The 26618-nt window shown below is 42.1% G+C and overlaps 1 protein-coding gene and 1 long non-coding RNA gene across 51 annotated transcripts in view; both read right to left on the bottom strand.

Moving 5' to 3' along the window:
- The window catches only part of SORBS1 (sorbin and SH3 domain containing 1), a 331521-nt gene that overhangs the window by 81058 nt on the left and 223845 nt on the right, over nucleotides 1–26618 (bottom strand). For 36 of the 50 annotated variants that reach the window (XM_060193311.1, XM_060193305.1, XM_060193352.1 and 33 more), the window contains 5 exons: nucleotides 25924–25998; nucleotides 25532–25594; nucleotides 8008–8055; nucleotides 7730–7859; nucleotides 4155–4269 (listed from right to left, as the gene is read on the bottom strand). In XM_060193311.1, coding sequence (XP_060049294.1) covers nucleotides 4155–4269; nucleotides 7730–7859; nucleotides 8008–8055; nucleotides 25532–25594; nucleotides 25924–25998 — 431 coding nt within the window. The remainder of the gene's footprint in view (nucleotides 1–4154; nucleotides 4270–7729; nucleotides 7860–8007; nucleotides 8056–25531; nucleotides 25595–25923; nucleotides 25999–26618) is intronic. The other 14 variants (XM_060193353.1, XM_060193443.1, XM_060193356.1 and 11 more) reach the window with 3 other exon arrangements.
- On the bottom strand, nucleotides 8636–12842 carry LOC132539316 (uncharacterized). Its single transcript, XR_009550566.1, has 2 exons — nucleotides 12258–12842; nucleotides 8636–11859 (listed from the first exon to the last, which is right to left on the bottom strand). It is a non-coding gene; the product is annotated as an uncharacterized LOC132539316 (long non-coding RNA).

Raw genomic sequence — 26618 nt, 5'->3', positions numbered from 1 at the left:
CCTATCCCATGTTTATTATTTTAAAGACTATTTATAAACTGCTCTCTGGGAAGAAAGAGGTCAGCTTTTTTTTTTTTTTTCCTCCTCTCAAATAAAATGCAGCAAGTCTTTCAGGAAATAAACTAACCTTTTTTGGTTCTCAGTTCTGAAAGAATTAACTCAGTTTACTGCCAAAGATTATTTACAGATAAGGTTAATAACGTCCTGAGAGTTGAATAAGGAAATATATTGATCGGTGCGGGCCTTAAGAGCTGGCTTCGGTCCCTTAAACTTCAGAGACAGTGTGTGTATGACAGAGAGAGAGAGACTGAGAGAGAGAGAAAGTATGAGCAACAAGACTATACAGCCCTGACACCTGTGTTTAATGGCTCCATTTAAAACATAGCTGTAGATCCAAAGATGGAAAGGACAAGTAGAGAAAGCCCTTCTGAGTGTGCAGCAGGGTCTCTGCGCTGGTAGGAAGGCACAGTTGTACAATGCAGGGCTAATTCTCTGCTGCTGCTGCTGCTGCTACTATTACTACTGCTGCTACCACTGCTACTACTACTGCTGCTGCTACTGCTACGACTGCTACTACTATTACTACTGCCGCTACTGCTACTACTACCACTGCTACTGCTACTACTACTGCCGCTACTGCTACTGCTACGACTGCTACTACTATTACTACTGCCGCTACTGCTACTACTACCACTGCTACTGCTACTACTACTGCCGCTACTGCTACTGCTACTACCACTGCTACTGCTACTGCTACTACTACTACTGCTGCTACTGCTACTACTGCTGCTACTGCTACTACTACCACTGCTACTGCTAACTACTACTGCTGCTGCTACAGCTACTACTATCACTGCTACTGCTACTACTACTGCCGCTACTGTTACTACTACTGCTGCTACTACTACTACTACCACTGCTACTACTACCACTGCTACTACTGCTGCTACCGCTGCTACTACTACTACCACAGCTACTACTACTACTACTGCTACTACTACCACTACTACTGGTGTTTCTTAGCTCAGCAAAAGTTGGGAAGGGCAGGTGACTTGTCAGGAAAAATACCCAATTCTCCTCAGAAAAAAACAGCTGTGCTAACTTGTACCAAAGCTAGAGAGTAGCTTAAAGCTTTAATTTGTATGTTTGAATGTAGTATGTCTCCTCTGCACAGCACTTTATGATGGCCATAGTTCTCCTACTTACATGACCACATTGTTCCCTTATCAGTTCTTCAGCTGACAGGTCTGATAATACGTCTACTTCACAGATGGAAACAATGAGAGTCAAAAAAGTTTAATGACTTGCCCCAAGACGTAAGGCAGAGTCAAAACTTTACTTAGAACACAGATGTTTTAAAATCTAGTAATGTGTTCACTCCACTACGGTAATATTCCACTGCTTCTACTTCTTAGTGAGGAGGGACAGACCGACTAAATTTGTAGATAACACCAAGCTCATCCAGAGTGGACTAACCTGAACATTCAAGAGAATACTCAAAAGTGACTGTGAATTGCGAAGAGACCAAGTTGGATCACTCTCTTTGCTTTATACTTGCAAATACACATGGTGTCTCGAGTTACTATTTGAGTGACTATCTCACTGGACACCTCTGAGAAGAGGGTCTCACCCCAAAATCTGATATCTCAAATTCCAAGTCCAGAAGAGAAGGAGTCACACCTTAATAAGCTGAAGGGTTAAGTAGTTACCCATAATTTCATATAGATTCTTCCAAATAGGCTGCAAAGACTAAACACTTCTTGTGGGGGATTCTGAGGGTATTGCAATCTTTCATCTATCTCAGCTGGCTGGGGTAAGGGACAGGGTAGACTCTAGAGCTGACTTCACAGTCCATCACTCAAGTTTTCTTGAGAACAATGGATAGATGTGCCTATAAGAACACAGTTTACATTACTGGGCTTAAGCTGACATGGCTGTCTTTAATAAAAGAGGATAAAAAGCACACTATTTGATTTTTTTCCCCCAAAGGAGTTATGTTTATCTTAGCAAATTCAGATTCTACATGTATCACTAGTATGCTTATGTACTATTAACAACACAGTGTGTGTGTGTGTCGGGGAAGAGGGGGAGTAGAACTGTGGCAGTGGTGAGTCCTCAAATCCAAGCAAATAAGATATTGGAACATCACAAGGCAGAATTCACACTAAAACTTACATCTCACATTATAACTTTTTCTAACATGGTACACATAGTAGGGGGTGGGGGACCTAAAAGATAAAAGACTAATAAAAAGTAGACTGCAACAATGGTTATTTAACTGAAATTTCTCTTTAAAATGAAAAAAAAAAAACCCAAACAACAACAACAACAAACCTTTACTTTATAGGGATAGCACTAAACAAAAACAAAGTGAGATTGAACAGCCATGTCCCTTTCTGGCCTATGTCGCATTACTAGATCAAACTAGGACCTGTTACAGCACAGGGGGGTTTTCTGGATAGAACACACATAGCTTTGCATCCTTGTGTATGGTCAGCAGCGACTTTCCATAGAGGACCCCTGGGTGGAGCATAGGAATTTCTTTTCAGGGTTTATAGTAACAATGTAAGTGATCCCAAGTAAGAGAAGAAAAAACCAAAAAGAAACTAAACTGATATGGAAGATTCATGTAACACTGTGCTATCAATGAGAGAAACAAAATCATGTTGTGTTTTTCCAAGATCTGTTAGTTACATTTGGAGGAAGCAAAAAAAAAAAAAAAAAAAAAGATAGAGAGATAGAGAAAGAGAGAGAGAGAGAGAGAGAGGAGAAAAAAGTCATTAAGGGGCAAAGCTTGAATAAAGGCAATGTTCACCAATAAACAATAATATTTTCCCCAATTAACACTACCAAAGGTTTACAAAGTTCCTGAAATCATTTCAGTGTATTAATACATTGTAGTCCATCTCTGACCTATTAGAGTGTCAGGCATAGACTCAATGAACAAGACTTTCTTTCCAGAATAACTGTGGAAAGCCACTTTCTGTGTTTATTCCTGTCTAATCGAGAGCGTGTCTGTGATAAAGAGAGGCCCACGAGGCGAACTTCCCTGCTCCTCTCTCAACTTTTCTGCTTAAAATAACTGTGATGTACAATGAATGCTGAAGAATGACAACTTTAAAGCATTTCTGTGAACTCTTGACCTCTTTTCCTAATTAAAATTACTAATCCCTGTGTGCTTTTAAAGATGGTGCATTTTCACTGTAGCAAAAGTCAAATCACTTATTCCTTACACACAGGCAGAGCTAAAGTGGTGGAGAGAGAATAATTTGAACCTGCTCATTTCAGAGGCCTCCTTATTCGGTTTAATAAAGGCAAGTCCCAGCATGGTAACTCCATCCTGCTGGCATGGCTGAAGGGCTAGCGGATATATGGAGCCTTGGAGAATCCCTCTAACCGTAATAAGAACTCTAAAACAGCTTTTTCTAGGGTGAATAACACACTTCTAAGGAAGTGTGATTGGCAGATATGAAACTAGTCTGTTTGTAAAACTTCTCTCCTGTTGCACAGAAGAGGCTGCTTGTCTGGGGTGGTCCATGTGATGCCCACACAGACTGTTTTCCTCACCTAAAATCACTTGAAGACATAAACGTTTGTAGAAAACTGTGAACCAAACTGAAAAGGAAAGCAGCCCTCAGATATCATAATAGTCAGAAATAGAAGGCCTAAAAGATCCATTCTGGCACCTTTATTTTCCCTTCCTAACTCATAGCATCAAATCAATTGTTTCATTTTTTTAATGGTGCTGTAGCAACGTCTACAAAACGTAAGCATGTTCAAATAAGAATCACTGAAACTGACTTTAGTCTAGTTTAGTAATAAGCCTGACAACATTCAGGGTTAGATATTTCTAAAACAACAGCAGCAGAATTAATTTTTACGTTAGTAAATAGACATATTGTAATGAGTTAAAACCATGCACAAAAAGAACGACAAAGCCACAGTACAATTCTTTCAAAGCAGACTCGCAGGACTCAATTTTATGAGCACCTGCAGAAATGAAAAGGGTAGAAATACCTCATTTTCCTCCCCATTGTCTTCTAAACAAAAGCAAGTCTATCTCAATGGGAAAAGAATGTAACCCAAGTGTACAACGTATCCGGATTACAGAGCATGGAAGGCTAAGACAAAAGAGCTTGAATATGCAACATTACCATCTTCTCGTTGGTCAGAACGGAGGACTTGCCCGGCTGATATTCGTAAATGCTTTTGGGCTCTGCGCGGTACTTTCTTGTATCCACTTTCTTATCTGGGGGCTCCCAGTCGTTTCTGTAAAAAGAAAATCCTATTAGAGCTATTTTTATGAGAACTGGCATCCAACCCTGTCTGACGTTGGCTGACTATTGTCTCATCAAGGAATTTTTTAGATCCAAAGCATCAAATTGGACTCTTAGTTAACGCCAGTTGCCAGCTCCCAACAACCAGTTGATCCTTTATTTCACAAAGGGCTGGAGGTCTGCTGTGCTCAGAACCAGGCACACACGGCAGAGAGAAGAAAGAGGAAGAAAGAAGCATCCTTCACATCACTCTGCTTTCAACCTCCAAACAGACTTGTTCTTCCCACTCGTGCTAGTACAGGGAGAGAAAGGAAATGCAGGTTCTGAAGCCGGTCCGCTGTGGTTTTAAACCCTTCAGTGGCAGCACTTGTTATTGTTGTGGTGCTCTGGGTTGAGCAAGTCCTTTCTCTCTTGTGGCCTCAACCTTCCTCACCTGAAAGATGGAGCTGCAGTGAGAATTAAATGAGAGAGCATACAGGTCGCTGTGCAGAGCTCCAGGGCCAGTGTACTCACTCATTAAATGACTCTTTGCCACTATAACTCTCCTTCCCTATTCTCTAACCCATAGTGCTAACTGCCCGATCTGAAGCCTTCAGCATACTTAGCCTGCTCTGCAAAGAATGGGCTTCAAAGGACACATACATTTTTTTTTTTTTTTTGCCTCCAGGGTTATTGCTGGGGCTTGGTTCCAGCACTATGAATTCACTACTCCTGGAGACCTTTTTTTTTTTCCCTTTCTTCTGTTTTATTGGATAGGACAGAGAGAAATTGAGAGAGGAGGGGGAGACAGAGAAGGAGAAAGAAAGATAAACACCTGCAGACCTGCTTTACCGCTTGTGAAGTGTCCCCTCTGTAGGTGGGGAGCCAGGGACTTGAACCTGGATCCTTGCACAGGTCCTTGCACTTAGTACTATGAGCAATTTAACCAGGTGCACCCCTGCCGGCCCCCCAAGGATACATAAATTCTTGAATACTGTTTGCAAATTTTCTGTGCATGTACACTATTGCCTTGTGCACTATAGTTTTTCCAGCATGACTATATACTTCTGGAGGCTAGGGACAATGATATGCTGGGTTGTCAGAGAAGTCATGGCACATTCTTACATAGAAAACCAAAAAAATCTGTTATGACTTATCCAACAAGTATATAACATATATGTACATGGGGTATATATGGGTTATCATGGGGATGCAGTGCTTGCACTACAAATCCACTGAGCCAGGTGGTCATTTTCCATCCCCATTCTCTTTTATTTGTTAGAACAGAGAGAAATTGAGAATGGATGGGGAGATAAAGAGAGAGAGAGAGACAGAAAGAGACATCTGTGGGGGTTGGGTGGTAGCGCAGTGGGTTAAGCACACATGGTGAGAAGCTCAAGGACCAGAGTAAGGATCTTGGTTCGAGCCTCTGGCTCCCCACCTGCGGGGAGGGGGGTTGCTTTGCAAGCGGTGAAGCAGATGTGCAGGTGTCTATCTTTCTCTCCTCCTCTCTGTCTTCCCCTCCTCTCTCTATTCTTTCTGTCCTAACAACATCATCAGTAGCAACAATAACAATAATGACAACAAAATGGGAAAAATGGCCTCTAGGAGCAGTGGATTCGTAGTGCAGGCACTGAGCCCCAGCGATAACCCTGGAGGCAAAAAAAAGAAAAGAAAAGAAAGAGACACTTGCAGCATTGCTACACCACTTACGTAGCTTCCCCCGCGCCCAAGTGTGGGCACCCGGAGCTGGAGCCAGGTCTCTTATACATGGTAAAGTGTGGACTCAACTAGGTGCACCACTGCCTATGCCCAAATTATATATTCTTATAGTTCTCCATAACATCTGGTTCCCTCTGCACAGAGAAGATAGCAGGTACATGACTATATTACTTTTTTTAAAGGATTTATTGGTATTGACAATGGCTCAAATTAACTTTCAAACTCCTTGGGCAGATTTATACATGCATATGTTTTAGAAATAATCACTCATTTGTCTAAGGAGACTAGATGAGGTATGGAAATGTGGAACTGCATGTGCGTTTAAGGTTGGAAATGTTACTGAAGATCAACAGGACACCCGTCTCGATGGCATGAGAGCTGCTCCTGGACCAGGGAAATGAAGCAATGATAGCACTTAAGATCTGCACAGGGGGCCGGGTGATAGCCAGTGGGGGTTAAGTGCACATGGCACAAAGCGCAAGGACCAGCATAAGGATCCTGGTTCAAGCTCCCGGCTTCCCACCTGTAGAGGGGTCACTTCACAAGTGGTGAAGCAGGTCTGTAGGTGTCTATCTTTCTCTCCTCCTCTGTCTTCCCCTCCTTTCTTGATTTCTGTCTGTCCTATCCAACAACAGCAGCAATAGTAATAATAATAACAACAACAATGATAAACAAGGGCAACAAAGGGTAAAAAATAGCCTCCAGGAACACTGCAGAATTATACCCCTCTTATCTTATAATTTTGTATATCAATATTAAGTCACTAATAAAAAAAAAAAAAAGAAAGAAAGAAAATCTGCCCTGATCACACAACGAGAGCGAGACAAAACAGGTATGGATTTAAGGTCTTCCTGGCTCCTCTTTTTAAAAATGTTTTTATTTATTATTGGATACAGAAAGAGAGAAATTAAAAGGGGAGGAGAAAACTAAGTCATTGGTACAGGCATTAAGAGATCATTAATGGAAGTCGGGAGGTAGCACAGTGAGTGGGTTGAGCGCACATGGTGCGAAGCGCAAGGACCGGTGTAAAAATCCTGGTTCGAGCCCCCGGCTGCCCACCTGCAGGGGAGTCCCTTCACAGGCGGTGAAGCAGGTCTGCAGGTGTTTGTCTTTCTCTCTTTCCCACTCTCTGTCTTCCCCTCCTCTCTCCATTTCTCTCTGTCCTATCTAACAATGACAACATCAATAACAACAACAATAACTACAACAACAACAAAAAAAGGGCAACAAAAAAGGGAAAATTAAAAAAAAGAGATGATTAATGTTATCATAAAATGTGACATGAGCTATTTTGTTTTATCTTTGCAACAGCCTCAATGGAGTGTTAAAATGTATTCTCATTTTATAGATGAGTACATTGAGGCTCAGGGAAAAAAATGTAGATGACTATTAATAAGTGAAAGACCAGAGGTTCAAGGTCAAGTATTTTTTCTTTTCTTTTCTTTTCTTTTCTTTTCTTTTCTTTTCTTTTCTTTTCTTTTCTTTTCTTTTCTTTTCTTTTCTTTTTTCCCCCTTAACCAGATCACTGCTCAACTCTGGCTGATGGTGATACAGGGGACCGAACCTGGGACTTTGGAGCCTTAGGCATGAGAGTCTTTTTGCAGAACCATTATGCTACCTACCCTCCACCCTCAAAGTCAAGTCTTCTTCACTCCTGACTATAATGCTGACAGATGCAGCAGAGACTGTACTTTATCAAAAGCTTGTCTCTGAAAACCCCAAATTACAGAGTTCACTAGGAGTGTACTTACCTTTCTGGGCTAGATTTTAAGGAGGAAGAGCGGGCTGGAAGGGGAAGAGTGGCAGACCTCTTAACTACCTTTTCACCATCAATGTAGCTCATCTCACTTTTTGAACGAGGCACAGTAAGGGGCGATTTTGCTGCAGAAAGAAAGTGCATCAACACACCAACAGAACAAAACAAAAAAGACTTAAAACTGGCAGAAACTGAAAATAGGACAGAGTCCTTCTTCCCTCACCCACCACCCTCTCTACCTCCCCCACAAGCAAGAAATTCTAAAACACTTACAGTCGTCAGAAAAGGAGTAGCGAGGAGAGTACAGATCTGAATCATCATCTAATGAACAGAACAAAAGGTAATCAGGGAGAGATCAGGCTCAGCTTGGGGGTGGGGAGGGGGGAAGCGAGTGCTAAGTCCCCCACTTCCACAGGCCTGCACTGGAATCCAGCCACACCAGGGAACCCAGCAGAGAGGGGAGGGGAGGAGGAGCCAAGCATTGGAAGCTGCACCACAGCAAACCACATATAAGAGGAGCCAGGTCTGTATATCCCCACAACCTAACAGGTCCTACTTCTCTATAGACCAGAATGCTCACTCATGACACTAGCAGGGGTTACTGCCACCCGACACCATGGACACGACAGAGACTAATATCTTCAAGTCCTCTTCTAGAGAATTTCCTCAATCAAATCGGCAACCAGGGTCTCCAACCTGGAAGCAGCAGCTAAGGCAAGACCTCATATCCTTATGCTAAGAGTCTGTAAGTTTCACAGAGTCCCCAGGGCCTGTTTCTCATCTCAGCTGGGACCTGTTTTATATGCTAAGGTTCCAGATTTAATATCTAATTATTAGATGTTCCATAGCTAAGAAAACACTGTGAGAAAAACCTGACAGTCATTTTTTTATTCCATCTCCACCTGGTTCATGAGTTGCTTTCTTACCCTGGGAACCCCAGACACTCATGGCAGATGTGGTTCCACAATTGGCTTTATAAGGGGACTGTGCTCAGTTGTGACTCTGGAACAAATCAAACTCACATGGCTCTCTGCAGTGTGAAGTGGGTCTCTGAGAGAGTGATAACTGGCTTTCCAAAACACTGGGGCTATACCCAGTTTACAGATCCAACTACAGAACTTCTTCATGAAACAAATATGCTAAACTAATAGTGAGACAACAGATACTATTCTGGGAACAAATTTTCAGTCGGGACTGTCTTGAAATATGTCGGCTGTGGTCTATCTGCTCCTGACAACCATGATATTTCCTCCAACAGATATAGGCGGAGACATAAGCTTTCTTCCATTTTTCTATTTTCTTGTGATATTATCTAAATTCAGATTCTGTGAGTACGGAGCAAAGATCTACCAACTCCTTCCCTTAAAAATCTCTGACAACTTTAATAATAGTTAAAAATACTCAAAGACAGCCTCTCTAATGTCCCTCCTGACCTCTCCCCATTTCTATCTGTTCTGACTTGCATCGAGGCCAAATAAAGTTCAGGCCTTGGGTACTAACTCAATCTTTCCTCCTTCTTTCTTTTAAGGATAAAAATTAGTTTACTACCAAAGTGAACAGGGCTGAAGGTTCTTCCAGCAGCACAGTAAAATGTTTTTCTGCTATAAAATTAGCCTGGCAAGCTTATTTAACTTCTGAAAATAGGAGACACACACACACACACACACACACACAGAGAGAAATTAGGGTCCAAATATGTATTTTGTGTAGCCCGCTTTTCTTATTTTTAGAAGAATTTTTGATTACTACAGTGATTAAATGCCATGGTGTCACAAAGAAAACTAAAAATCAGGTTTGAATTCAGAGATTTTATTGGAGAAAACGGGCCTGCCAAATGAAAGATTAGCACTGGAGCAAATGCATGCGTGCTCAAAGCCTAGCCTAGCATTCAAGATCAAAACCTTGACTCTCTGAACTCTGGAGGAATTAGTTTTTAGTTTTCTACTAATGGGAAATTGAGGGTTAATGTCTCATGAGGTTAAAAAACAAAGACGAAGAAAAAGATATGGCATTTAAATAGGTTTTAATTTTTTTTTTAACAGAGGACTATTTAATTTTGATTTTTTTTTTTTTTTTTTTTTGCCACCAGGGTTATTGCTAGGGCTCAGTGCCTGCACAGTGAATCTACTGTTCCCAGCAACCATTCCTACCCACTCCCCTTTTTCCCATTTCTTTTATGTGATAGGACAGAGAGAAATTGAGAGGGAAGAGGAGAATGAGAGATAAAGTGAAACATCTGTAGACTCAACCCATGTGCCACACTGCCTGGCCCCCTAAAGACTGTCTTTTTAACAATTATTTTCTCCTGAGAGCTTTTCTGATACAAAGGTTTGTTAGAAAATAAGAAATTATCCTAAGTTGGAGAGGTGCTTTAGGCCTAAGTTCCAGCCCCTGAATGAGTTACGTGAGAGTAAAGTTAGTTTCTCCCTTATAAAAAATAACAAATGTCTAAAAACAGTGTGCCCATATTCACCTGTATAAATATGAATTGGTGAGTCAAGGAGCAGGGGGTTAGGAGTGTTGAACTGAGAACATTTATAAACCAAGAAGCCCCTTAGCTCAACACAGACTTACTCTAACCATGACTATCCTTCCTTTCTTGAGAGGATATGATCTCATCTTTTCAAGTAAGTTCTTTATGCATGTCATTTTTTAAAATTATTTTTTTAATGAGAGAGACAGAGAGAAAGACTGAGAGAGACCAGAGCACTGTTCAGCTCTGGTCTAGATGGTGTTAGGGACTGAATCTGGGGTATCAGAGCCTCAGGCATGAAAGTCTTTTTGCATAACCATGATGTTATCTCCCCAGCTCTCAAGCCTTTATTTTTATTCCTTTCTTTCACTAAATACATTTTCTAGTAGAGCTTGGAATGAGGCTTTTTCTCATTTCCCAAGATTAAGCCCACACTCCTTCTTTTAGGGGTGGGGGGACCCTTTTAAAAATAAATCTGGGAGTCGGGTGGTAGTGCAGTAGGTTAAGCACACGTGGCGCAAAGTGCAAGGACTGGCATAAGGATCCTGGTTCGAGCCCCTGGCTCCCCACCTGCAGGGGAGTCCCTTCACAGGAGGTGAAGCAAGTCTGCAGGTGTCTGTCTTTTTCTCCCCCTCTCTTGGCTTCCCCTCCTTTCTCTATTTCTCTCTGTCCTATCTAACAATGACAATATCAATAACAACAACAATAATAACTGCAATAACAATGAAAAACAGCCAGGGCAACAAAGGGAAAAATAAATAAATAAATATAAAAGAAATCTATATTCCTTGACAAGACCTGAGGTGCCCGGTATATCCAAGAACCCTTCAAATCAGCCAGCTACAGCACTACATGGGAGAGCCACAGCACCAGAGGAAATTCTGGTAACTGACAGTAAGAGAGAGACCACAGCAGGTCACACACACACTATCTCTAAATAAAATTTAAGCCCAAAGCAGTAAAATTCATCCATGCACAGTGCCCTGGCTCCATAAATAAAACTTTTGGAAAAAAATAAGTAAACAAACATATTTTTAAAAAAAGTTAATATGGGGCTGGGTGGTGGTGCACCTGGTTACGCACACATTACAAAGCGGAAGGACCTGAGTTCAAGCCCTCAGTCCCCACGTGCAGTGGGAAAGCTTTTCGAGTGGTGAAGCAGGGCTGCAGGTGTCTCTCTCACAAATTTCTCCCTTCCCTCTTAATTTCTCTCTGTCTTATCCAATAAATAAAGATAATAAAATACTTAAAAACAGGGAGTCGGGCTGTAGCACAGCAGGTTAAGCGCAGGTGGTGCAAAGCGCAAGGGTGTAAGGATCCCAGTTCGAGCCCCTGGCTCCCCACCTGCAGGAGAGTAGCTTCATAAGCAGTGAAGCAGGTCTGCAGGTGTCTCTCTTTCTCTCCCTCTCTCTGTCTTCCCCTCCCCTCTCCATTTCTCTCTGTCCTATCCAACAACAACGAAATCAATAATGACTACAACAATAAAACAGCAACGGCAACAAAAGGGAATAAATAAATATTTAAAAAAAAAACTTAAAAACAACAACAACAAAGCAAAGCAACAACCATATTTTAAAAAAGTCAATACAACTTACATGTTTTTAAATGTAGGAAAGATTGCAGGTAAGGTTAAATAAAGCTAACAGAGACCTCTGGACAACTAAATGTCCTTAAAGGTATTCCTCACCTGGTGTAGGTGGGAAAAACAACCTCACACCCCCCCCCCACCTCCCCAAGGCTATAGGGCAGGGGCATACGTGAGAATGAGCTTGTCATTTCTCACACTGAGTTTGTACAATTTGAGTCTGACACGTGGGTTTCAGTTTCTGGATTTTTCAAAGGAGAACTGAAGGCATACGGATAAACTGGAACTGTCAGGACAGTTCATCAAGGGGCATCATGTGTTCTTCTACATTTTTGTTTGAATTGCAAATCTAATGGAAGAAAAATTTATTTATGAAGAAGGCTCCCATTACTGAATGTTTAACAGTAGCTGCTAGTTTACTAATAGCAGCACATTGGAGCCTTGCAAAAAGACTCCAGGAGGTACATCAATATCTCATTTTCCAGACAAGGAAGTTAGAGTTCAAGAGCTTAAGAAAATCTGCCCTTAGAAAGATAGAAACAGGCAGGGGGGTATGGACTGACCTGCCAATGCCCATGTCCAGTGGAGAAACAATTACAGAAGCCAAACCTTTTACCTTCTATACCCCAAAAAGAATTTTGATCCATATTCCCAGAGGGGGAGAAATGTTAGGGGAAGATGACCAGAGGGCTCTGAACTCCAACTCCATCAAGACCCAGAGGGAGAAGAGGAAAAAAGGACATCTGTTTGGTGGATTGTACCAAAGTAAGATTCTGGGGGTTGGGGTTGGGGGTTCAGGTCCTGGAACATGATGGTGAGGAGGACCTAGTGGGAGTTGAATGCAAATGTGGAAAACTGAGAAACGTTACACATGTACAAACTATTGAATTTTACTGTTGATTGTAAATCATTAATCCGCCAATAAATAATTTTTTTAAATTATTTTATTTATTCCCTTTTGTTGCCCTTGTTGTTTTATTGTTGTAGTTATTGTTGTTCTTGATGTCATCGTCATTGTTGGATAAGACAGAGAGAAATGGAAAGAGGAGGAGAAGACAGAGAGGGGAAGAGAAAGATAGACACCTGCAGACCTGCTTCACCGCCTGTGAAGCGACTCCCCTGCAGGTGGGAAGCCGGGGGCTTGAACCAGGATCCTTACACTGGTCTTTGCGCTTTGCGCCACCTGCGCTTAACCTGCTATGCCACCACCCAACTCCCATAAATAAAATTTATAAAAAAGGACATTTGTAAGTAGTAGTAGGGGTGTGTGTGTGTGTGTGTGTGTGTGTGTGTGTGTGTGTGTGTGAAAGAGGGGGGGGGGAGGGAGACTTGGAAGGGAAGAGAGAGCAGGACCATAGGGAGAAAAAAAGGGCAAATATATATAAATATAGACAGTTATAAAAATAATAGTCAACCCATATCTGCAACCTTGGGAGAACTGCTGTAGCTTCCAGTAGAGGGAATGGGGACATATAATTCTGGTGGTGGGAACAGTGCAGAATTATACCCCTCTTATAATTTTGTATATCAATATTAAATCACTAATAAAATTTTTTAAAAAGATCTGCCCTGATCACACAATGAGAACAAGACAAAACAGGCATGGATTTAAGGTCTTCCTGGCTCCTCTTTTTAAAAATATTTTTATTATTGGATAGACACAGAGAAATTAAGAGGAGAGGGGAAAACAGAGTGGGAGAGAAACAGAGAGACACCTGCAGCCTTGCACCTGCATCCGTGTGCCTGGCTCCACTTCTCTATGCTTCTTGGAAGCCTGTGATAGGGATGGGCTTTTTGTTCTATCTTTCTTTAATCTGCTCAATGCTAGGAACAATTGTGGCTAGTATATTATCATTTTTATTATGATTTTTATAATGGAAGAGGTAGGGAAAAGTGATGTTCTAAAACTCAAGTCATGTACTGCAGTGTTGGCCAGACTGATTCTCCATTTTGAAGTTATTGCTCTAATTTTTATTATTATTATTTTTATCACAATACCCATCCCCCCCCAATGATGATGAAGCAAGTTTTCTGTGTTACTCTATCACATTTCTAGTTTTTCTCCTGCTGGTCTCAAACAATGGGTTAAATTGAGTTGATCTTGTTACATCTTCCACTTGCTGCTTCTCACTAACTTTTCCTGGCAGGTTAAGTCCACAATAGGGTAGATTAAAATAAAGTTAGAAATACAAATGAATCTGCAATATTCCAGCCTTTAGGTTCATGATTAGTCAACACTTTGTTTGGCTTTATATATTAACTCTTTTCTCAGCTACCAGGTTCCAGATGCTACCATGATGCCAATTGGACTTCCCTGGGAGGATGACCCCACCAATGTGTCCTGGAGTCCCACTTCCCCATAGCCCTGCCCCACTAGGGAAAGAGAGAGGCAGGCTGGGAGTATGGATCAACCTGTCAATGCCCATGTTCAGAGGGGAAGCAACTGCAGAAGCCAGACCTTCCACCTTCTGCATCCCATAATGACCCTGGGTCCATACTCCCAGAGGGTTAATGAATAGGAAAGCTATTAAGGGAGGGGATGGGATATGGAGTTCTGGTGGTAGGAATTGTGTGGGGTTGATCCCTCTTATCCTATGGTTTTGTCAGTGTTTCCTTTTTATAAATAAAAATTAAAAAAATAAAGAAATACAAATGAATTGGAGAACAGCATATAAGGATCACTCTCCTGAGGGCCAAGGGACTAATGAAACCTTTCTCAAATGTCTATGAATACAGGTAGTATCTTGTGTCTGAAATTCTGTCTCCACTGCTTTCCCAAGGGTTCTTATTTAAAATGATTTACTTATTATTGGATAGAAACAGAGAGGAATCAAGAGGGTAGTGGAGGAAGAGAGGCAGAGAGACTTCTGAAGTTCTACTTCACCACTCATGAAGCTTCCCCCCTGCAGGTGGGGACCAGGGGCTTGAACCTGGGTCCTTGTGTATTGTCATGTATGCACTTAACCAGGTGCATCAGCAGTACCTGGCCCCTTCTGCTCCCTCTTTTTTTTTTTTTTATTGTTGTAGTTATTATTGTTGTTGTCGTTGTTGGATAGGACAGAGAGAAATGGAGAGAGGAGGGGAAGACAGAGGAGGAGAGAAAGACAGACACCTGCAGACCTGCTTCACCGCTTGTGAAGCGACTCCCCTGCAGGTGGGGAGCTGGGGTTCGAACCGGGATCCTTATGCCGGTCCTTGTGCTTTGCGCCACCTGCGCTTAACCTGCTGTGCTACAGCCCAACTCCCCTGCTCCCTCTTTCTTTTTGAGGAAACCAGCCAGGATCCATGATGGCAATAAAATAAAATGAAAAACACAAGGTAAATTATGGGAAAGAGCAAAAAGCAAAACCAGGCCATACTGGGTTCTGCTGAGCCAGAATCGTGTGACTTCTGCTCATGGAGGAGCCACATGCTAACTGTGCCCTCAGATCTCCAAGCAGCAAACATCCAGCCTTGGCAGCGACACTCAGAATTTCCTGTGTCCTAGTGACTTCCAAGAAGCTCTAACACTAAGGAGGATTTATTCTGAGTGCAAAACTCAGTTCTGAGCCCCCAAGGTCCCTGCTGAGTGCTGAGGTTTCTCCCCCACCAAGGGTTCCTACCCCTCTGGGTTTTGTCTCTCTGCCTTGGATAGCTCCATATGGGGACAAAGGCTCTCTTAAAACTGCCAGAAGGCTTTTGCAAACTCGGTGATGTTTAATGGTCCTCATTTTAAAAAGTTTTTTTTTTTTTTCTGGGATGAGGTGTTTTGTTTGTTTGTTGTTGGGAATACACAATAATCTTAAGAACACTAAAGAATTTGTTGGGGCCCAGGTGGTGGTACACCTCGTTGAGTGCACATGTTACAGTGTGCAAGGACCCAGGTTTGAGCCCCTGGTCCCCACCTGCAGGGGGATAGCTTCACGAGTGGTGAAACAGTGCTGTATGTGTCTGTCTATATCCCTTTCTATCTCCCCCTATCCTCTTGATTTCTGGCTGTCTCTATCCAATAGATAAGATAAAAAAAAAATTAAAAACAAAACATTTGCTGAGAACAATTTTTTTTTTTTTTACTGAGAGTACATAACAAAGATGGCCTCTAGGGCAAACAAACAAAGCGCAGTATTTTCACAGTCAGAGTCACTCGCCCATATCAGTTATATTTCAATTCTAAACATTTTTTCAGGCTTTTTAAACTCAGAATTACCTTTCTAATTAATTATCAATGAGCATCATTTTCAACACAATCTTTTTCCACTGGTTAAATTAATTCCTCCAGTTGATTTACTCTGACATACTTAGAAAGAAAAGAATAAAAGAGGTTAAGAAGTCAGACAGACACACATGCCCCAGAGAGAGAGAGAGAGAGGCAGACAGACAGACATATACAGAATTGAGTACAGAGTGTTGGGAGTGGGGGATGGAGGGAGAAAAAAAATAAGCAAAAAGGGAAAAGAGCAAGGTAATCAGAAGCAGCCTAGAAGTTCTCAGGAAGATTTGGAGAGCTACGTATGTTCTAGTGAAAGACAAAAAGATTCTTAAAGGATTAAAAAAGGCTCAATACAGGGGGTAGAGTAGCTGGAGATGGCAAATCTGGGGGGAAGGAACTGGACTCTGAAGGAGAGGCAAAGAATGGAGTGGAACATGAAAGCAATGAAAGTTTAGTAGTGGTGGGAAAACACTCACTGACCTGTGGCCTTCTTGAACCTTGGAGGTGGAAAGGGAGCAGCTGCTACGTTCAACTATCCTGCAGACCAGTGAGAGGCTCTGGCACTTGCTAGGCAGAGACCTTCTGGGCAGCTCTAGTTAGGGGAGCAAAGGTGACCAAGCCTCTGAGTCCCTCCTCTGGGCAGTACTAACTGGAGTTTGGGGCAGCAGGCATAGATGCTGGCCAAATATCTTCACAATAGAACTGGAGAAGCAATTACAGCAGTCAGACCTTCTATCTTCTGCACCCCCCCCCCCAAAAGAGTTTTGGTCCACACTCCCAGAGATGGATAAAGAATAGGGAAGCTTCCAATGGAGGGGATGGGATACGGAGCTCTGGTGGTGGGAACTGTGTGGAATTGTGCCAGTTATCTTATAATCTTAATCATTATTAAATCATTAATATAATTTTTGTCTTAATAAAGAACTATGTTTGCTTGAAAGCAAGCAAAGAATAAGGCTATTCTTAGAAATGCTGCAAGGCCAGTAGATTTCTCTAACTCAAATATAGATGTGCCTGGGAAAGTCAGCCTCCTGAAATCCTTGTTTTAGTGCATCCTCGTCTAGGAATGAGGGGGGAAAAAGCATCAGTGAAACCAACCAATATGCATGGGGTCATTTTTTACAACCTGGGGATAACCAGAGGTGGTATTCTGAGTCACTTCACCAGGAGGTGGCAGTGGCCACCACCAGCCTTATGAGTGAGGGAAGAGAGATCTGAAAAGCAAGGTTTTTGGAAAAGCTAATGTCTGGGAATTCAGCTCTAGCTGAGAACCCTTTAACCTGACATGATCAAATGAGCTCTTACAGGCTGTCAACCACCAAGTAACACAGCAGTTTCCTGCTGATTCCAAGGCCTCATTTGAGAGTGTCTTCAAGTTTTCTTGACATCAAGCTTGTCAAGGAAGACATCACTCACAGTAAAAGCCTAACTCTTCAAACTCTGTATCCTCTACTTTTATTTTTCTAGATTTCAATTCCCCCCCCCCCCAAAAAAAAAAAACTGTACTGGCTGAGTATCTTCATCTAGTTTGAGATGATAAGAAGGACCACCTTCCGGGAGTTGGGCCGTGGCGCAGCGGGTTAAGCGCACATGGCACAAAGCGCAAGGACCAGTGGAAGGATCCCGGTTCGAGGCCCTGGCTCCCCACCTGCAGGGGAGTTGCTTGACAAGCGGTGAAGTAGGTCTGCAGGTGTCTGTCTTTCTCTCTCCCTCTGTCTTCCCCTCTTCTCTCCATTTCTCTCTGTCCTATCCAACAACAACGACATCAATAAGCACAACAATGTTAAACAACAAGGGCAACAAATGGGAAAATAAATAATTTAAGAAAAGAAGGACCATCTTCCTCCTTCTCTGTGGTTCTCAATCCTGGCCCTTTGTCAAGTATCTTGGTGAGCTTTCTAACTACAAATGCCCAGATGCCATCTTTTGGAGATGCAGGCAGCTGAATCAAGAAACAGAAGCAGAGGAAGCTTTACAGGGTGTAGCAGGAGAGGGAAAGGAATCAGAAAGCAGTAGAACAGAGAGTAACAGCCCGTGGTGGTGGTGGGGCTCCACAGACAATGGCTTGAACCCTGCCTCTGTCATTACTGTGTGCTCATAGATTCTGTTATTTAGCCTCACACATTTCATCCATGAGAACTTTCCTTCAAGAGGTGCTGGGAGGGTGAAACCATTTTCACTGTGATATGACCGTTTAGGCTGGAGCACTGTAAGGGTGCAGTAAATGGCAGTGGCTGTGCAGTGATGGCAGTCGCTACGCCGTTACTATTATTGTGTTACTATTATTATGGTGAGTTGCTGAAGCCAAGCTGTTTTTCAGCAGCTTGTTCCTTTCGATCAGGTTTCAGGGTGAAACGGGGGCAGGATATGTGGAGGCTCTCCCAGCAGCCCCTGCTGTTCTACATGCAACAATGGGTGAGGCCGCTGCTCTTCATCGTCATCATCATCACCTTTTTGACCCAGCTGCACCCCAGATATAGGAAAGGGTCATTCATTTACATTTACCATAGAAAATGGAATATAATTTCCAAACAAGTAGCTCTGAGCCAGAAGGAGAAAGTGAAAGAAGAAAGGGTAAGTATGGTGAAGGTGAAAAACAAAGTACAATGTACATGTTTAACCTTACTTGGCAAGTTATTCCCAAAGGAGAGCTGTTACATTATTGGGAAAAAAATCATTAAGAGGCAAGGAAGACAGCAGAATGGTTATGGAAAAGACTTTCTTTTTTAAATTTTTTTTTTATTAATTTTATTTTTGAGAGAGATGTGGAGAGAGAGGGAGAGAGAGAGAAACACCAGAGCACTGCTCAGCTCAGGCTTATGGTGGTATGAGGGGATTGAACCTGGGACTTAGGAGCCTCAGGCATGAGAGTCTGTTTGCATAACCATTATGCTGTCTCCCCCACCCGGAAAAGACTTTCATGCTTGAGGTACCAACGTCCCAACTTTAATTCTCTAGGCCCACAGTTAGGCAAAGAAGAACAGTGCTCTGGCTAATACATAAATTTGACTTTGCAGAGCTGGGTGCATATGCAGTTTTACTACTGTTGGGCTCTGGGGCCAAGTGATGACATGCATAGTTGAGCGCACATGTTACAATGCTACTCTTGGTGCTCACATGTGGTGCCAGGACTTGCACCTGAGCTCTACCGTTCCCGCTCTCTCTTTTTTGATGGGCTTTTAGTGACCTGGATATGCAGGAAATTTATAGAAAGTCTCCTGAATTCATTCCTTCCAACTACCTTAGGAAAAAAAGAGCGCAGCTCTGATCCCAAGAAGTGGTACTCAAGGGATTAGAAGTGGATTACTCTGTGCCAGAATTTGCTCAGGCTTCTTTAAAAGCACATTTCAAGGCTCATTAATATAATGTACAATAACTCTACCCTCTGAAAGTCTGTCCAGAAGTTTATTTTTCCACTGTTGCTGGGAATACAAAAAAGAAAGTTGCTAAACTTGTTATAAACAAACCTCTTCACATGGTCCTTTGCTGTTCAGAAGAACCAGCTTTGAGACATTTAGAGATGACCTTGTTATATAAACAGCTACAGGTTCAATTCCCCACACTGCCATAAACCAGAGCTGAACAGTGCTCTGGTAAAATAAAATAAAATAAAATAAAATAAAATAAAATAAAATAAAATACCTAGAACTTAGATGCAGCAGCCCTTAGTTTTCCTAGAACCAAGGAAAAGAATTCTAGTTCCAAATTCTGAATTCAAACAAAGCAAAACCAACAGAAATAACACTCTAGCGGTCTCCTCCCTCTTCAGGGGACAGACTGGAATGACTTCTTACATCTCTATAAAGTTACTTTGTTTTCATGTTCATTGGACTCCATGGGTAGAGCCTCTGAGAAGCACTGATCTGTTTCTAACAGCTTTCTCTAGAAGACACAAATCTTTATGTTAACTATGTGCAGCCCAGGAATGCCTACAGGGAACCCTGGAGCTGGATAGAGTTGAGGAAGATCCTACTGGAGTTCACAGAAAACCCAACCATATACCAGAGAATCTCTAGCCCAGGAGGTGACACAATGAGAATCTCTTGTCGCTCCATCTTCCCAGACAGTATTTTTAGTCCACCTGCATGTTAGCTATTATGATCAGGTAAAAAAAAAAAAAAAATTACTAAGTCATGGGTCCCTTGGAACATACCTAAAATACACTTTCTAGCTTCTTCCCACACGAAGACCCATAAGTTTCATCTGCTCTGTTTCTACCTTTGGGCTTCTGGTTATTAAATAATATGTCTTGCTTTATATCTTACTGCTTTTCAAGCCATCAAGTTGCAAATGCTAGTATGATACCATCTGACCTCCGTGGGCAGACGACCTCACCAATGTGTCCTAGAACTCACCTCCCCAGAGCCCTACCCCACTAGGGAAAGACAGGAACAGGCTGGGGGTATGGATCCACCTGCCAACGCCCATGTCCATCGGAGAAACAATTACAGAAGCCAGACCTCCCACCTTCTGCCTCCCCATAAAGAATTTTGGTGGCCAGGTGGTGGCACACCTGGTTGAGCATATATGTTTCAATGTACAAGGTCAAGTTCCCAGTCCCCACCTGCAGGAGGAAAACTTTATGAGTGGTAAAGCAGTGTTGCAGGTGTCTCTGTGTCTCTCCCTCTCTATCTCCCCTTTTCTCTTAATTTCTGGCTGTCTTTATCCAGGAAATAAAGTTCACAAAAAATTTATGGAAAAAAAAAAGATTTTGGTCCATAGTCCCAGAGGGATAAAGAACAGGGAAGCTTCCAATGGAGGGTATGGGACACAGAACTCCGGTGTGTAGAATTGTACCTGTTATATTACGATCTTATTAATCATTATTAAATGACTAATAAGATTTTTAATTATAAAAAATAATAAGCACATATTCTTTAAAGTGATCAAGCCCTAACATTCTGCTCACTTGTAAAAAGTCTTCATTTAGTTGAATACATGAGTAATTTGCGTCTCAATCTGTCAGTGAGGCAGGAGTGGGGGCGAGAAATGGAATCTACCCTATTTTAAAAAGATCCCCAGGGAAGAAGACTTCTTAGAAACTTGAGCTAATATCTCGTCATCTTGGTTATTGTGAATTTTTTTTAATGTTCAATCTAATTTTTTTCCCTTTTTATGCCTTAAGATTCTCCCTTCCAGGGTTTTGCAAATAAAAAAAAAGGGTACGATGTGCTTCCTAAATCATCGACTAAAATGTTATCATGACATCCCTTACTGTTTATGCCTCTCAGCAAAATAATCTCAGCTCCCTTTGAGTGATTTGGTGTTCATCAAAAAAAAAAAAAAAAATCTCACTGCCAGGCAGGGTTGCTAGGTGTGGCAGCCGATGACATCATGGCAGCTTTGGGTGTGTGACCATCAAACCCAGCCTCTAGACCAACAGCCAGGCCAGAGCTGCCAGTGAACAGCCCAAGGCCTTCTCAATCTACCAGCAGTCACTGATCTCCAGGGGACTCCTTCAGATGGGCCTTCCTCTGCCCAAGTCAAAGGGACACTGTGCCTTCCTGGCAGGCTGTGAACCTGTTAGGAAGGAAAACTATCTTAGGACTGTGCTGGGTTCCTAAGCCCAAATGAAGCCACAAATCAAAACCATGTAGCATGGAGTCAAAATGATCATCTTTTCCTTTTGTTAATTTACTTAGTCGTTTTTTTAGCCATGCTTTTGGCTTAAATTAGCAACCCATCATGTCTGTGTGGGAATCCCAGGATTGCAACTGTGACACCATCCCCTCCCACCCCCAGACAATAGTTTAGGTCACCTGCACATTAGATGCCAGGCACAGGCAAAAACTAGTTGGGTTATGGGCCCCCTGGAATATACCTAAAATAGACCTAATAGCTTTTTTCAAAATGGAGACCCCAAATCTCCATCCACAATATTCTTGCCTTTAGGTTCATGATTAGTCAACAATTTGCTCTGCTTTATATATTAACTCTCTCTCTCTCTTTTTTTTTTTTTTGCCTCTAGGGTTACTGCTGGGGCTCAGTGTCTGCACCATGAATCCATTGCTCCTGGAGGCCATTTTTCCCCCTTTTGTTGCTCTTGTTGTTGTAGCCTTGTTGTGGTTATTATTGTTGTTGTTGATGTCGTTCGTTGTTGGATAGGACAGAGAGAAATGGAGAGAGGATGGAAAGACAGAGAGGGAGAAAGAAAGACAGGCACTTGCAGACTTGCTTCACTGCCTGTGAAGCGACTCTCCTGCAGGTAGGGAGCAGGGGCTTGAACCGGGATCCTTACGCCAGTCCTTGAGTTTTGCACCACATGCACTTAACCCACTGCGCTACAGCCTGACTCCCATATAATAACACTTTTTCAGCCATTAGGTTCCAGATGCTACCATGATGCCAACTGGACTTCCCTGGGCAGACAGCCCCACCATGTGTCCTGGGGCCCCACCTCCCCAGATCCTTTCCCCACTAGGGAAAGAGAGAGGCAATATGGATCAACCTGCCAACGCTCATGTTCAGCAGGGAAGCAATTACAGAAGCCAGACCTCCCACCTTCTGCACCACATAATGTCCCTGGGTCCGTACTCCCAGAGGGTTAAAGAATAGGAAAGCTATCAGGGGAGGGAATGGGATATGGAGTTCTGGTGGCAGGAATTGTGTGGAACTGTATCCTATGGTCTTGTTATGTTTCCACTTTATATAAATAAAAACTTAAAAAAAAAAAAGGAAGAAAAAAAATTTGCCACCCATGATAAAAACGACTAGGTGATCTCAAACTAAAGAGATCTGTGTTGGCAGTGAAAATTTAAACTAGTAGATGAAAATTAAACCATTAGATTTTACTTTTTTGTAACAGGTATGCTCAACCACGTGCACCACCATGAGGCCCCTAGATTTTGTTTTTTTTTAATTTGGGTTGGGTGGTCTGGGAGGTGGCGCAGCGATAAAGCTTTAGACTCTCAAGCATGAGGTCCTGAGTCAGATCCTCGGCAGCATATATACCAGAGTGATATCTGGTTCTTTCTCTCTCCTCCTGTCTTTCTCATAAATAAATAAAATCTTTAAAAAAAAAAATTGGGTTGGGTTGGTGGCTTTTTTCATTTGCTCAAAATAGGGCCCAGTTATAAAAACAGTTGGAAACCACTGGGCTGGTGCACAGCAGGGAGATAAGAAATGGTATTTTAGGGAGTTGGGTGGTAGTTTAGCTGGTTAAGCATAGGTGGCAAAAGCGCAAGGACTGGCATAAGGATCCTGGTTCAAACCCCCAGCTCCCCACATGCAGGGAAGTCACTTCACAAGCAGTGAAGCAGGTCTGTAGGTAGCTATCTTTCTCTCCCCCTCTGTCTTCTCCTCCTCTCTCCATTTTTCTCTGTCCTATCTAACAACGACGACATCAATAACAACAACAACAATAACTACAACAAGGGCAACAAAAGGAAATAAATAAATATTTAAAAAAGAAATGGTATTTTAATGAAAAACAACTAATACACTATGGCATGGCATGTTATACATGCCAGGTGATGACTAAATATTTGGTGAGCAATGGAATGGATGTCATGGCCCACAAGGAGGAGGGCTGTGTGGATGGTTTACTGGGCTAGTTTGACAGAGCATCACCGAGATGCTCTGGGCTTCATCCTAGCATCCACAGTCTTCTTCATTCAGCAACTTGCTTCAGGTATTTACTGAGAACCTACTGTGTGCTAAGGTTCCCTGTGTCCTTCTGGATACATGCTTTTTTTTAAAAAAATATTTTTATTTTACCTATTATTGGATAGAGACAGGGAGAAATTGAGAGGGAAGGAGGAGGTAAGAGAGGGGAAAGACACAGAGAGACAGCTGCAGCCCTGTTTTACCACTTGTGAAGCTTCCCTCCCTGCAGGTGGGGACCAGGGGCTTGAACCTGGGTCCTTTTGCATTATAATGTATGTGCTTAACCAGGTGCACCACCACCTGACCCCTGGACACATGCTTTTGCAATTGACATTTCATCACATACAGTATGATGAAGTAGTCTTTATTTTTCGGCCAGAGGTCTCTCTTCTCTCTCTCTTTCTGTCCTTCCCCCTTTTTAACCAGAATACAGACTTATGGTGGCGCAAAGGATCATGTAACTTTTCTTTAAAGAGTCACGTTCATTTTAGTATTTTTGTTCATGAGTGATAATATCTACTCTTTCTTCAAACAGATTTTTTTAAAGATGTGTCCTGCTTTTCTTTTTTCTTCTTTCTTTCTTTCTTTCTTTGTTTCTTTCTTTCTTTTTTATTTTTTAGTTACCTTTATTTATTTATTGGGTAGAGACAGCCAGAAATTGAGAGAAAAGGGGGTGGCAGAGAGGGAGAGAGACACATGCAACACTGCTTCAACACTTGCAAAGCTTTCCCCCTGCAGGTGGGGACTGGAGGCTTGAACCTGGGTCCTTGCACATTGTAGCATGTGCATTCAACCAGGTGCACCATCATCTAGCCCCTATCTGTTTCTTTTATAAAAGAGAAAAAAAGCCCTCTGGAGCTATTGGGCACTGAACTGGAAGACTCAAATATGTTAGTCCTACATTTACCAGTCAAGCTTGGACATGCTATTTGTGCCCTTTTGAGAAGCAAGGGGAAATTTTTGTGTGTGTGTGGTACTATTCTCAGTTCCAATGACAATGCAAATCTTTTAATACTACCTAATAGATAGATAGAGTTCATAGTACTCAACACTTCAACCTAGAAGACTTAACAAAAATACCCAGTGTGAGGGCACCTGCTTTGCCATGTACACAGGTTTGAGCCCTGGTACATTCCATCAGGAGAGTACTTCATCCAGCACTGGGGGAAGCTTTGATGCTGTGGTCTCTGTTTCTGTTTCTCTGTTCTCTGTCTCTCTAAAAGTGCCAGCCTGGAGCAGAGAAGCACACAGCACCCATTCTCCTCTTTATGAACCACATATCAAAACAAAAAACAGGCAGTCCCTGGGACTGGGATAATTGTTAGAATGTTGTCCTCAACTCCCCTTTTAGCATCTTCTTTGACAGATAGGCCTTTTGTCTCAGAAAGAATAGTCCTTAGATACAAGTATGGCCATTTTCCATGTGTCTAAACTCCTACCCAATTCTTTCAGCTCTTTACCTACTTGCTTTCTGTGTCTATCTTGGCACAAACCCTAATTGAAGGTCCATGACAAGAGGGGTCCAGTGACAATTCTATCGCACATGTGATAGCTGACACATCTATCTCCTGTCCATGAGTTATAATAATGACATATCACCTCTACATCACTGTCCCGTTACCGGCACCATGTGGCCACCACAAATACAAGCTTGGACAGTTGGGTACAGGCAGCTTGTCCGAAAGCCCCACATGTTCAAAGCATCCTAACTAAGCTCCATTGCCTGTCTTGTTAATCAGATCAACTGTAAAGGAATAGGATTAAAATGCCACCTGACACCACTCTGGTTATACAGTCAGCAAGGAGCAGGCCAACACCACAAAACACAGGGTTAGAGGGAAGCAAATGAGGGGAAAACAGCCCTTAGCCACCAAGAAGAACCCCAAGGTGAAAAAGAAATTTGCAGCACCAGTACAGAGAGGCACATGATTTTTCCTTTAATTACCTTCAGATTTAGGGCTAGGAGTAGATGCAGGAAACTGGTAGGTAGGAGTATAAGGATTGTCTTCTGTAGCAGAGAAAAGCAGTGGATTTTGAAACTACCCACCATGAAGTGGAGGAACTGACAAATCCCCAACTGACTCTTTGAGATGACTGATTACCTATTTTAGTTTTATATAAGCACACAGGCATCACACTTAGACATCGATTAATGAACCAGAAAGGACTTAGTCATTTTAATATAGCATGTCATGCAAATGAGTGAAATAAAAATGTTACCAACTAAAAAAAAATGATCATGAAAAAAATCTAAAAGCCAAATCTTAGTCCTATAGTGGAACTATAAGAATTAACGTAAGGCTAGAACAACAGATACACTGTCTATGTTCGTGGTACCTTCAGAATTTTGCTGGATTTCAGGAAGTTCAGGGAATTTGTACGTAGGGAAATAAGGGTTTTCTTCAGGAGTATCTAGGCAGAGGAGCATGTTTGGGAGAGAGAATAGAGGAAGATACAAAGGGAGAGAATGAACGAATAGGAATCCACACACAATATAGGCTCCTTGAATTCTGCTACTGACTAAGCTTCACTGGCGATATGAAAGAAACTGAAAGTGCTGTTTAAAATCCAGTCCTTTTGCCTGAGTTAATGAGACACATCTACAGAGACAACATCATTTCTCTTCTTGCACAAGTAATTACATACATATAATTACATATTTCTTGCTCCAATAAGCAAGAGGCACTTAGCACAAAGCTTCATCCTGTTTTCGTTTCTTTCATTCTTTTTTTTTTTTCTTTTAGGTTTCTACCATTTATAAGAAAAAGTATGCTAACAGTGAGAAGTAAAAACACTCAAAATGATTCCTTTAAAAAAAATCAAAGTGTGTTCTATAGATAGTAGGCTTGGGGCAAACAAGTGGATCCTTAATTTTTCAAAGATCTCTGCCTACCATCCAGGTGGGTAATTTTATTTAGAACCTGTAATTTAGGTTTGACTTAATAGTTCTAACATGTGATGGACCCAATGCTGCCTGAGGGGCAGAATTACAAATTTTTCCACAAATGCTCCCACATCTTGGGAGCATTTTG

This window comes from Erinaceus europaeus, chromosome 1 (genome assembly GCF_950295315.1).
Source record: "Erinaceus europaeus chromosome 1, mEriEur2.1, whole genome shotgun sequence".
NCBI lineage: Eukaryota > Metazoa > Chordata > Mammalia > Eulipotyphla > Erinaceidae > Erinaceus > Erinaceus europaeus.
This window is presented reverse-complemented; position numbering and strand designations above follow the sequence as displayed.